At 43.9% G+C, this 13,176-nt stretch overlaps 1 protein-coding gene across 1 annotated transcript in view; it reads right to left on the bottom strand.

Annotated features, from left to right (window-relative positions):
- Positions 1–11,796: 11,796 nt before the first annotated feature.
- LOC108791303 (probable guanine nucleotide exchange factor MCF2L2) overlaps positions 11,797–13,176 on the bottom strand; it is a gene marked incomplete at its 5' end in the record, with an annotated part of 45,805 nt that continues 44,425 nt past the window's right edge. Inside the window, one exon of the mRNA XM_018561746.1 lies at positions 11,797–11,889. Within this exon, the coding sequence (XP_018417248.1) occupies positions 11,797–11,889 (93 nt within the window). The remainder of the gene's footprint in view (positions 11,890–13,176) is intronic.

Raw genomic sequence — 13,176 nt, 5'->3', positions numbered from 1 at the left:
AATGCTATGACAACTTTTATCTGGCAGGCGAAGAGACCGAGAATCTCTTTTAAGAAATTGTGGCTCCCGAAGAGTGAGGGGGAACTAATCTCCCTAATATTAAATTGTACAATATCGCTTGCCTACTTCGTCATGCATTGGACTGGCTCTCAGACAGCTCTATGTACTCTAACACTCACCTGGAAGCGGAGCTGATTGCTCTATGGGATTTCAAAGCCATTCTCCACTGCAAGATCTCCTCCCTACCCCAAGGCATTCGACACATATCTTTGATTAGAGACACAATCATTGCATGGAGCGAAGTAACGAAAGCACTAAAAGTTCCCTATGTATGTCTTCATATTGTCCAATATTAGGTCATCCCCTCTTTGCTCAAGGATTGGACTACTCAGCATTTCATAAATGGAAGGAGAAAGGTCTTCAACACTGAAGTCAACTGTTTCATCCCCATACTCTCTCCCCTTACTCCTTCCAGAAATTGAGGCAACAATATCATATTCCCTCTCGTGACTTTCTGCACTTCTTACAGCTAAAATCTACGTGGCACAGTTTCTCAGGAACGCCAAAGGCACTTTTTTCCTCACCGATTCTAGACATACTTATTTTGAGAAAATCTTATTCCATCTCTATAGTGTACCCAAAATTGCAGACCTTATTCCTAACACCCCTCTCGAAGTCAGCCATGAGAGGATGGCAGAGAGATTTCAATGACCTGGATCTATTCCCTAAACTTTTGGCTGGTTATGCCAACATACGATCAGTGGTAACAAATGAAATTTGGAAGGAGATCCAGTTTAAAATCTTACACAGAGCCTATGTAGCATTTTTGTGCCCGCAAATACATTGACAACCCCTCATCACGCTATTTCAGTTTGCCCCGAAATGTGGATTGGATGCCCGACCTTACATCACTGTCTTTGGGCATGCCCAGCGGTGTCTGATTTCTGGAACCAAACTCTGATTTATGGTCATACCATCATCTCCTGGAAACCTGAGCTAGAACACGCACTATGCCTTACACATCTGGTTACACATTTGTCTCCTGGTGGCTATGAGATGTCTAATGAGACACTGGAATGCCCACCTCGCCCCCGGAATACAGGAGCTCATTAGTGATTTGAAACAGTTATTGGCTAAGGAAAGACTAGAAGCCGAAATGCATAAAGACAGCCAAGCATCATCTTTTTTCCGTAGATGGAAATACTTTATTGTCAAACCCTTCACAGCTTCGGAAGTCACCCACCTGGTGCTCCCCTTTAGATATACCGACTGGTATTTGAAAGCAGATGTGTCGAATGCACTGGGGAGCCTGCCCCTGGATTCGGACTAGGTCCCTTTCCTCACCGCTATCCTGGCCAGCCATCACACCTAGATGTTTCCCGATCCTTATGATACCAATACTTGCTATACAATGTTTTATATAGAGTGATAAAGGTGCTTACCCTGTTTCCCCGAAAATAAGACCTACCCCGAAAATAAGACCTAGTGTGTTTTTTTGAGCCAAAAAAAATATAAGAGTGTCTTATTTTCGGGGAAACACGGTATTATGGAAATGGCCTATACAGAGGATATTTTATATATTGAGATACGCAAATTGTGTGTAACCAGATGTCAATACTCTTATTTTCCTTGATATGTGTTGAAATTGAAATAAAATGTTATTTAAAAAAAAAAACAGCACAGTAGTTATACAGTTCTGGTGGTCTAAAACATAACGCAATCAAACATTAACAGAATGCAAACAGACATTCCCTCCCCGGCAGTGGCGTAACCAGAGTTGTGGGCGCCCGGGTCAGAACAAAATGTTGCCCCCCCCCCACTCCACAACCGTTATATCACCACCTCATCCATACTGCTGTCCCTCTGGTTCGAAGGATAATTCAATACAATACATTCAATACATTATACAGCAATGCAGAATGATTCCAGCTATAGAGGACTACAAATCCCAGCAATACACTATACAGCAATGCAGAATGGCAACTGGCTATAGAGGACTACAAATCCCAGCAATGCATTATACAGCAATAGAGAATCCTAACCGGCTATAGAGGACTACAAATCCCAGCAATACATTATACAACAATAAAGAATGGCAACTTGCTATAGAGGACTACAAATCCCAGCAATACATATTATAGCAATGCAGAATAATATGAAGCTACATACTCTATGTTGCTCTGGGTTCACTGCCTGATGTCTCCAGGGTCTCAGGAGGGTTATGCAGGCTTTCAGGAGTTTGTGCGGGCTCTCAGGTGGCCAGTGTAGGCTCTCGGGTGGGCTGTGCGGGCTCTCACCAAGGGTCCAGAGAGTTTCACGGGTGCATGTGGGTGCAATAGAGGCGGCTCCCTAATTAGGCTCTCAGGTGGCCAATGCGGACTGTCAGGTGGTCAGTGCGGGATCTGTCTTGGCCAGTGGGGGCTCCCTGATAATTAGTGGGGGCTCTGTGGTAGCTCCTAGGTGGGTAGTGGGGGCTCCACTGTGGCAACCAGTGAGCCCCCACTAACCACCAGGGAGCTTCCAGTAACCACCAGGGCCACAGTGGAGCCACTCCCAGGTGCCGCACGGTGCCCAGAAAAGCCAACTGCGGCAGGGGGCACCACATGGTACAAACGATCCGGCGGCTGTACAGACACCGGATCGCTGGTACATTAATAGCAATCGCGTTTGTTAAAAGCTGCAGCAGCCGTGTTCTTGTTTTAACCACTTCTGCGGGCCGCCGTCTATAGACGTATTGCAGCCCGGAAGTGGTTAATACTGCCTGGATCCACCGGCAAGCGCAGACTCCCGTCTCTCACGCTGTCAGAAGCTGCATACAGAGCGTGTAGGTTACTGTTTAAACCAGCAGGTGCTGTGTGCAGCTTCTAAGAAGATACGCTATTAGCATAGAGAGAAAGCTGGCTGCGCATCCCCCTGACGGCCGCGGCCGAATGGTCAGTACGCCCCGGTGCCCCCCCTCGCTACGCCACTGCTCCCTGGTGCCTTAATGAAATAATAGGGAGAGAGGAGACACATGTGATCGGATTATCTCCTGAGTGTCTATGATATGGTGATGTACTCAGCTACATCTAGTGTCAGCTATGTTAATCCCATCATTAATACAATCAGACAAATAGACTTAACAAGTTAAATGGAAGTCTATTTGTCCAAGTCCAGAGTCTGGTCCAGAACAGGATACTGGGGTATAGGAAAACACAATCTCAGCTCCCCACGTATCCCTACATAATTGGGTAATAGGTCTCTGGGGTCCTCTTGATCCATGGAGCACGCTTGTTGCTGGGGCAGAAGGCTGTCTATCCTGGGAGATCTGGTACTCTCTATGAAAACTGGATCTGGTACTCTATATGAAAACTGTGGCTGGTATGTACATGGACCTTCCTTTCTCCCCTGCTATGGATGGGTGGCTGGAGTCGCTAGGGGGTACCCCTATTTTCTCTGTATTATGTGTTCAATGCTACGGTTTGCTTGGCCTTTTTTCATTGCTTATGGTCCTATGGAGACCGCAAGCTCAGGAGTGCACACAGGTTTCTTGGCCGGTAGTGTCTTCCCGCTCAGTACAGGACTCTGATGTGTGCAGTGCAAGTGGTTTTTACTGTAGCTCCATGTGGCCACAGCTCTTGCGGAAGCTCAGATAGCAACTGTAATATATGGTGGTTGCATTGGGAGTTGCAACTGCTCTGATAGTTCTGAGGCAGCTTTGCATTGTAGAGGCTGCTCTGGTGGCCTCAGCCCATGCACGTGTTCTATTGGTGACCACTCTGGGAGCCTCGGTGGACGCAGCCTCATGTTGCTGCTTTGCACTATGGCAGCTACGCTGGGAGGTGCGGCTGCTCGGGAAGTCATGTGGCAGCCACAGCCTAACTGGTAGTCTCAGCTCCGTTTTGCTGTTCTATTATGGCAGCTGTTCTGGGAGCTGAGGCAGCCAACTTTGGTGTGGTACTCACGCAGGTGAATGATGCCATCACTCGGCTCCTCATGCAAAGACACAAAGGCCGGGGATGATAGCTACTGATGATAGCTGGTGTACACAAACACAAAGATGCAGGCATGCCCTCTCCTCCTGGCTGATTCCTGTGGATCTACTCAGTTTGGTAAGTTTTTTCTTGGGGCCAGTTCTACCCTGGTGGCAGCACCTGTCTCCTTCCTTCCTACTGGGTATGTTTATCAACAGAGGGAGACAGCCCTTTCATCCTTGTGGAATTTTTTTTAGACTGTCTGTATTATTGCAGTGCACTTTCTGTTGGGTTCTAGGTTATTACACTCAGGTGTAGTCTTCCTGTGATTTTGGGAGCCCCCTCATCCCCCCTACACTATTTTTTTTTCCCTGTTGGGTACCATTCCAGTGTACTCTGAATATCTTTTGCCTGTGATGCCCTTGCTCTGTTTAGTTCTTAAAATGTGGTCAAGATCTAAAGATCTCCTATGTATCCTTCAATGAATGGAAGAGAAAATACGATTTTTTTTGTACTCCCTGTAAAATCCTTTTCTCTGCATTCATTGAAGGATACCGCACCCACCCCACTGGATGTTTTGTCTATGATTAGTTGTTCTATGTACTGCTTTGTGACTAACTGAACTGCCCATGTCAGTTGGGGTTTGGCCACCAGCAGGGGCTGCCCCTAGGGCTAGTGCTTTTGTTCTTTTAACTAGTATCCTATTCATGAAGGTGGCACTACAACCCAAGGGTCAAGATCAAAAGATCTCCACGGTGTCCTTCAATCAATGCAAAGAAAAGGATTTTAGAAAAGGAGTACAAAAAAAATCCTATTTTTCATTAGATATGGTACTTTATAACACTTGTATAGATAGAGACCATTGGGGCCAATGTAATAACATACATTAACGATATCTGTGAAGATTCTTACTTATCCCGATTATGGCATAGCTTGTATCAGTAGGTCACATTCACCTGGACTTGCTCTGCCTGGTTTAAGATATTTAGTAGCTTCCCTAACCACTCCTCCTGTTCCAATGAGTGTCAGAAAGATACTCTAGTATTAATATCCACGCAGGTAGCATCAATTCCTTTAAGGAGAACTGTGAGGTGAGTGAATTGCACTCATCCGCATAGCTAGAGCCGACATGTGACATTGAAACTGTCGCACATCGGCTCTATTGACCGTTAAGTGAGCGAAAACATACAGCCGCTCACTTATTTCTCAATCATCTCTGAAGGTGATCCCCTCTCCTCTCCGATCCTGCAGCCCTTACCGGAGGGACAGACAGGGGAGATGAGGGGGCGGGCACAGCTGGCTCTGCCTCTAGATAGGCAGAGCCTGCTGTCAATCAGCGAGTGGAGTAGATCTCGACTGTATTGTCAGGATCCATCCTTGCTCCGGTGCTCTCAGCATATAGCAGGCAATAGCTCGCCACATACTCAGCTTTTAGTCACGGGAGGAGGTTAGTATATGTTCTCCCGTTACCCTAAAGAGAACTATGGGATAAAAAGGTTACGCCATAGTTCTCTTTTAATCTAATCACCATTCAATGTGTAGATGTTGACTGTCCAAGAACAGAATGGAAGGTGTGAAAGTTGTGGAATCACCCTGTTTAAGTTGCACAATCCCAACATTGTTGTCAGGAAGGCTGCAGAGGTGTTAATTCCTCAATTTACATGACAAAGTGTGAAATATCAACTCGCCAGGGTAGAGCTGTTAAAACAGCATTATTTGCAGAAGACAGATGGTGTTTAAGGATCCCATACCTGGTTAGGGTAGGTTGTTCTAGTTTGATGTAGATGGCCTCTTTAACACCTCTTGCAAACCAGGTGTCCTCTCTGTCCAAAATGTGTACCTTGCTGTCCCTCTTCTTTAAGGTGTAGAGAGACTGCTGAGTCTTGACCTGTAGAAATTGCTCTCCTATGTTGGGCCTGTCGTTTGTTCAGAGGTTGTTTGGTCTCTCCAATGTACAGGTTTTTGCATTCCTCACTGCACTGCACTGCATATTCCAAGTTACTGTGCATGTATTTGGAACACAGGCATCTCAGGAGTGATTTCAAATTTTGTGGCTACACAGACTTTGCTTTTGGAAAAACATCCACAAGGTCAAGCAAAAACATGGAACCATCAGAGAGAAGCAGAACACACAGAGTAAGCTCACATTTACACCTTTGCATGGCGTGAACTTGCATCACGTTTGCGTGCGTTCGTGTGCCGCGTTTACTGTGTGTCCCCCATTAAATTCAATAGGGCCTGCATGCGTGACAAACATGGAAAAGAAGCTCATATAGCTAATTTAAAGATGCTTGTTCTGCGTTTTTTGCGTTTATGTCAAAGTACCTTTAACAAACATTGCATCCCTTTGTCCTTCAGTCTTCATACAATTTAAGGAAAAGAGACATTCTGTTGAGGACAATTGCTTTGTAAGAAGCCGTCTACATCAAGCTGGAACAACCATCACTGAACAGGGGTGTGGGCATTCAACGTCATCTGAATTCCACATACCATAATGTTATTTTAAAAGTTCTACCCTGGCATTTTGCTAACATTTTTAACTGCTTTAGCCATGTAAATCAAGCAGTTAACACCTGTGCAGCCTTCCTGACGCAAAGCATGGGAATACGTAACTAAAACAGGGCCATTCCACACCTTTCAGACCACCCATCCTGCTTGTTGGATTAAGGTGTTTGTGCTATTTTGTGAATATAAATGCTGGGGTATCTACCCAACACTCATTGGAACTGAAAAAGTGGTTTGGAGAAGCTAAAAGACATCTTCAACATTAGAAAACAAGTCTAGCGGAATGTGACAAATTACTACTGGTTACAAATGAAAGATAATAAATAAAATATGCAACAGATCACAGTAACCAATCACAATTTCTTGAACATTAACAAGCTTATTAAACATGGTAGTGCATGAACTTATGTTAGTCAGTCAGATTTTATCTTCTTCATGTGTTAAAGGTAAAAATTGTAGCAAAGACAATTTGTTGCCCAGAGTGGCCTATCAGATTTCGTAACTTATTTTCGCTCCCTAGCAGTGATTTGCAGTACCTTCGCTTCTTGGTGAGACATTCCCAATCCCCGCCCCCATGCCGGCGAAGCCAGGACTAGTGTGAAGGAGGGAGGGAGGAGACAGAGAGGAGCCTCCCTGTCCCTCACTTGCTCGTCACTGCTGAGGCATCGAGATCGATGGCCTCAGTGGGTTTTTTTTCTTTTCTTGGACAGCTTTGGACCAGTAGCGCTTTGCCATTGGTCGAAACCATCCACAGAGCTCACGCCTCTAGCAAAGAGTAGAGGCTGTGACAGCTCTTGCCTCACTAGTTAGGTTATACAAGCAGGGGGGAAGCCCGCTGCTGTGTAACCTAACTACCTGTCAAAAGCCGGATGCCGCACTGCCTGTAACTAACAGGCAGCGCTCCGTCCATGACAGGTTACACAGCAGGGAGGCTTTCCCTGCTGTGTAACCTGTTAGAAGCCGATCTGAATGGAGAAAAAGCTGTCAGCCTTGGACTTGAGGCTGGCAGCTTTTCCCTCCATAATACTAGGTGAGGCTCTGCCTCACCTGCCTCCCCTGACCGCACGTCCCTGCTCTCTAGGAGTGTAAGAAGCTGTTTATAGCTGCTCCAACCCACTATCCATCTTCCTCACCACAAGAGCAGCTGCAAAGGAAGTCTCCTGGTTCTCTCTGCAATGATAGCACTGACAAATTTCTGCAGAGTTAGAAAAGCTTTTTGTAATATGGCTCTCTAAACTGTGCCTCAACCAAGCCCATTTGAGAGGCCATTTGGAAAGGTACTCGAATTGCATTTGCAAGGACTCGGCAGATCATCAAAAGAGTGACAGCTCTGCAAGCACTTAGACTGCTACCATCTCAAGCAAGATGGTGGCATCCAGCTGCATAATACAGTGTAATTGAAAGGAGCTCTGAGTTATTTGGGACATTAATATGCCAACATTGGAGGTATAATTATTAGGATATTTAAGAAGCAGAAAAATATACTGTGAGGACAGTCTTCCAAAATGATACAGGAACTGCTAGACTAAAGCAGCTCTACCCAACATAAACACACATGAAGTTGTATTTGCTGCACAGTATTCAAAGTTTAATAAATCAAAAACAGAAGTTTACATATATTTACAGAAGATGGGATTTTTGAACAATTGGCACATGTGTTGATTAACAACTGGATTTTCAGCTGAAAATGTACGTATTAACCACAGCATTCTCCTCATCAAATTTAACATACAGTATGATACTTCCCTCACACAGGTCATGTCTCCAGTCTGTTCCACTACATACTCCAGCCCTATGCTCCAAAAGGGACACCTGCACACTGAGCATCCATTGGAAATAATGGTGCCCGTACTCACTGGCGGAACTACCAGGGTCGCAGGGGTCGCAATTGCGACCGGGCCCTGGCGTTCCGCCACTTGGGGGGGCCCAGCGAGGAAGAAGAGGGCCCCCCGAGATCGTGCTCTGCTCCTTCCCTGCCGCACAGCCACCCGCAGCATGTACGGGTAGATGTGCGGCGGGGATGGAGAGGCCCCGCACCAGTCCCGCAGAATGTGCTGCAGGCACCACCGGGCAGCACATTCTGCTGTGCATAAGTATTTTGTTTAAATTGTAAATTGTGACTGTTAATAATATTCCTTCCATCATTTACTGCCATGAATGGCATATTATTAACGGTCACAATTATAGTTCTCCTAAGGGGAGGACACAAACTATCCTTCGTAGTTTCTTGCACTGGGGCCCTGAAGGTTCTAGTTACGCCTCTGCCCGTACTCTTAAGACTCCAAGTGTGTGCCAAGCAGGTACAATGTATACTATTGCGGCACAGTGCATGCCTTTAAAAGCATGGGGCTGAAGCTATGGCCTGGACAATGCTGTAAAGCAGGCTAGGTAAGAATGTTATAGAGGGCCTGGGGTGTAGGTTCAGTGTTTGATATTGGTTACCTTGTAGTTTACACACATGTGTGGCCAAACTGAATCTACTAATTCATTCCCTATTAGTTGTTTGGTGTTCTAAGCCTTTAGGACCTAAAGGCTTAGAACACCAAAGTTTAGGTGATGAGCAGCATACGTGATTGTTAGGTAAAACAAATATCTTGCAATATTTTTATCAATCCCCATCCAATGATCTGCAGCCTTTGGATGTAATATAGGTAGCTTAAAGTGATATTAAAGTCAAAAGGTTTTTAAGCTATTTCAAATGCTGTTTAAAATATTGATGCTGCTCCTTGATGATTAATGGTGTTAGTTTCCTGCAGAATCAGCTGGTCTCCTGAGCACTCGCCATGACATGTTTTAGCGTGGCTCCTTTCCTTTGCAGGGTCCTAAGGAGTCAATCATGTGTGAGCGAGTAAATTGTGTGTCTCCACAAACACACAGGCATAGCAAGGCAACTCACTCCCCTGTCTTCTACGTCTTCTCCCTTCTCCAAACTAGTAAATAAACAGCTGTTGGAGACTGTGCTGTCCCTTATGATCTTGTACTTAACAAGAAGTGCAGGGAAGTGAAGCTGAGAGATGTGGAGTTAGCTTTCCTGAAACATAGGTGCTTTAAATATAAAGACATACTTTGCTGGGCAATGTATATTTGTTTAATCTGGATTTATTATTGAGAAAATAGTTTCATACTTTGACAGACTGCAAACGTCACTGACTGCAGAATAGCTTAGCCACTTTTGCCTTCAACCTCACTTAATTTTAAATCCGAATGAAGTCTAACAACCTTTTCTAAACTGAAAGTCCCGTATCTTGGTATGTTATCATTTTCAACTGATTTTTGCTTGCCTTAAACCACTTCAGTACCAGCATGTTACACACCCATGCCTTTCCATGCCATCCCATGCCATTTTTCAGGTTTCATTGCTCAATTGTGCCCAAATAAATTGTATATCTTTTTTTTTTTTAACAGACAGAGCTTTGATTTGGTGGTATTTTATAACCTCTGTTTGTTTTTAAGTTTTTACTATGTAAGGGGAAAAAAAGGGAAAATAAATATGACAAAAACCTGATGTTCTGACTGCCTATCACATTTCTTGAGGCCCTAAAATGCCAGGACAGTATAAGCACCCCCAAAATGACCCTTTTTATGTTTGTCAGGATGCATGGTAAGTATTTTAAAGATATTTCACTACAATGATTTGGAGGATGAGCAGGCATGCTGGTGTTGGGGTGGTTGTATACTGCATATATGATCAAAAAGGTGTATATGTAATACATGAGAATGCTCATGCACCTAAAACTGCCAACCACCATGTAACATGATCTCCAACTAAAACACGACAGAATATGATCGATTGGTGTCCTCGTCACCATGGCCACTGTCTGTCCCAAGCGCATGGCTGCTGGACTCTCCCTTTTTCCGTGATTGGGTCTTTCCCTGGTTTTCCCTCCAGTGTCTATGGGAGGGTGGTGGACCAAGCTGAGCCAAAACTTTTGTTTTCTAGTTTTGGATAGAACAGGGAATGGTTAGAACTCTTGTCAACTTACCTCTTGTCAACTTTTTTGTCTGTATGCCATTGGGGAGATTTTCTGCCCCAGGCGACACAACAAGAAGTGAGAAATATCTCCAAAGTGAGTGAAAATCCCATCAGCCTGGGTGTCCACATGGGAACATTTCCTCTCACCTGGTCTGTACATTTTTGCTTTTCTTATAATTTTCTGTATGTCACAGTGGCCACCAGGACAAATAGGGAGGGTAAATCTCTACAGTGGTAACAAAGACGGCAATAAGAACCTGATGGGTTTTAACCATTCCTCACTTTACCCAAAATGTAACAAAAAAAGATTTTGGCTTTAGATATACTTTAAAATACCATTGTGTTTAAATAGAAATACTATTTTGTGTTGTAATCTCTGAACCCTATTATTTTAATTACAGACTTTATATTTTATTTTAAAATGCTATGATTTGCCATCTTAGCTTGGCAATTTTTCATTTTTAAATTTGACCAGTAAATGTGAAGGGAATATAATATTCACCCTTTTATAAACAGAGTGGGCATTACAGTAAGCACATTTTCCCATCAAAGAACAGACATTGACAAATGTCAGCAAACATTTTTTATACCCAGCTAATGTTTGGCAAATATGTTTTACAAATATGTATGAATAGGTTCACTAATTTAAAACCAAAACACTGCCTATGTGGCCAAGTTGTTAAGAGAGACACAGAATAAGTACACAAAGCCACGGACATCTTCCTCTAGTGGCTTATACAAGTCTTTCATACATTAATTACCGTGAATATGTAAAAGCATGCTTGTAAACATGGTAAAGTTATAAATTAATGTTAACCCTACAAAAATAACTCAAAATATGTGGTCATGGAAAATGCACTATACCCCTTGTCAAGGGGTTAGGCAGATATGACACTTATATCACTCTGTGTGTTCTACAATACAAATAACAGGACTTGCTTACTTTACCATCACTTTTTCTATTGCTACAAATCCATATTACACTGTAGAGACAATCAATACTAGTCTTAATTTAGTTTGTTCGCCTGGTATATCAACTTTTATGTTTCTTCCCACCCATGTAGAACTTGGGAAGATTGCTCGCATGTTCTTCTTTTATGATTCGTATTGGATGTCTGATATATCTTTTGTTTTTCTGTTGTGGCATAACATCGATCCTATTTTTTTGTTATTATTATAAACTTGTTCAAAATAAAGAATTATAATAAAATACATAAAAACAGGACATTTGCTTTGTAAATTTGCAAATCTTACCTATTCTTTTTAACATAAGGATATATATAATATTACCAGAAACCCTTTAACTGTTTCAACAGCTAAGTACACATAATAAAAATACAAAACAAAGCTTGCTTAGATGTTACTTTACCTTTTTCTTGTACAGAGATTTTCCTCACTTTCACTCATCACTAGTGATCTACTAGTTCCACCTTGACTTGCTTCAAGCATTACTTCAATCTACAATTAAATGCAAATCAAACATCTGCATGTAATAAAGTCAGTAGCATATCATCTAAACTGAGCGCAATCATTAATTCAAAATTATATCTCTAGTATATTACATCGGACACTTATAGTTTGTGTAGTCTTTTAAATTGTTTTTTTTTTCTTTGTGTTATTGAAATACTTGTTCTGTTGTAATTTTATGATATAGAGAGACTAGTTCTGTTGTACGTTTGTGATATTGACAGACTTGGTCTATTGTAATATTGTGATACTGAGAGACTTGCTCTATTAGGCGGCTCAAAATTTCAAGTCCCGAGTTACTAACCAGGCCTTAAAAGTTACTCGCCACCAGTTGCCCCACCTAACCCCTACCCTGCCGCGGCCTCCGCCAGGTTAGTGGTGTGACGCAGAGTACAGAGATCAGTAACAATGCACAGTACAGAAGTCAGTGGTGCAATGCCGAATACAGAGGCCAGCTGTGTGACGCACAGTACAGAGGTCAGCAGTACAGAGGTCAGTATTGTAACGCACAGTACAGAGGTCAGCAGTGCAGAGGTCAGTATTGTAACGAACAGTACAGAAGTCAGCAGTACAGAGGTCAGTAATGTAACGCACAGTACAGAGGTCAGCAGTACACAGGTCAGTGTGACGCACAGTGCAGAGGTCAGTGTGATGCACAGCGCAGAGGTCAGCGTGATGCACATCGCAGAGGCCAGTGTGACGCACAGCGCAGAGGCCAGTGTGACGCACAACGCAGAGGTCAGTGGTGTTAGGAAGAAAGAAAAGGGACTTACAGTGCACTTAGCTGATGGTATTCAGGTGCCCTCTTCTTTCTTATGGTGATTGTGGTGTCAGCGAAGAGGTCAGCGGTGTAAGGAAGAAAGGGGACATACAGTGCACTTAGCTGATGGTATTGAGGTGTCCTTTTCTTTCTCCTGGTGATGGTGGTGGTGAGGGGGCGGTACAGAGATCTTGAATGTAGGGAGATAAATATTTTTTCCCCCATGCTGCCTACATTTTTGGCCGGTCTCACTGTCTCTGCAGTCTTCCTCCCAGCCTGGCAGCTGAGGTGGTCGGAGGAAGCTGCAGAAGACAGTCGCAGGGAAGACAGTGGAGCTGAATGTCATCGAGGTGCGCCGCCGGCAGGACCAAGGATGGGACACTACCGTTGCGGCGATCGTTCGCTTCTATGCTCTCTTCTCCTCCTCGGCTGCTCTGTAGCTGCAGCTATAGAGGAGAATGAGAGAGAATTGAAGCTAACGATCGCCGCGGCGGTAGTGTCCCATCCCTGGTCCCGCC

This window comes from Nanorana parkeri, unplaced genomic scaffold (genome assembly GCF_000935625.1).
Source record: "Nanorana parkeri isolate BGI_ZX_2015 unplaced genomic scaffold, ASM93562v1 scaffold541, whole genome shotgun sequence".
Classification (NCBI taxonomy): Eukaryota; Metazoa; Chordata; class Amphibia; order Anura; family Dicroglossidae; genus Nanorana; species Nanorana parkeri.
This window is presented reverse-complemented; position numbering and strand designations above follow the sequence as displayed.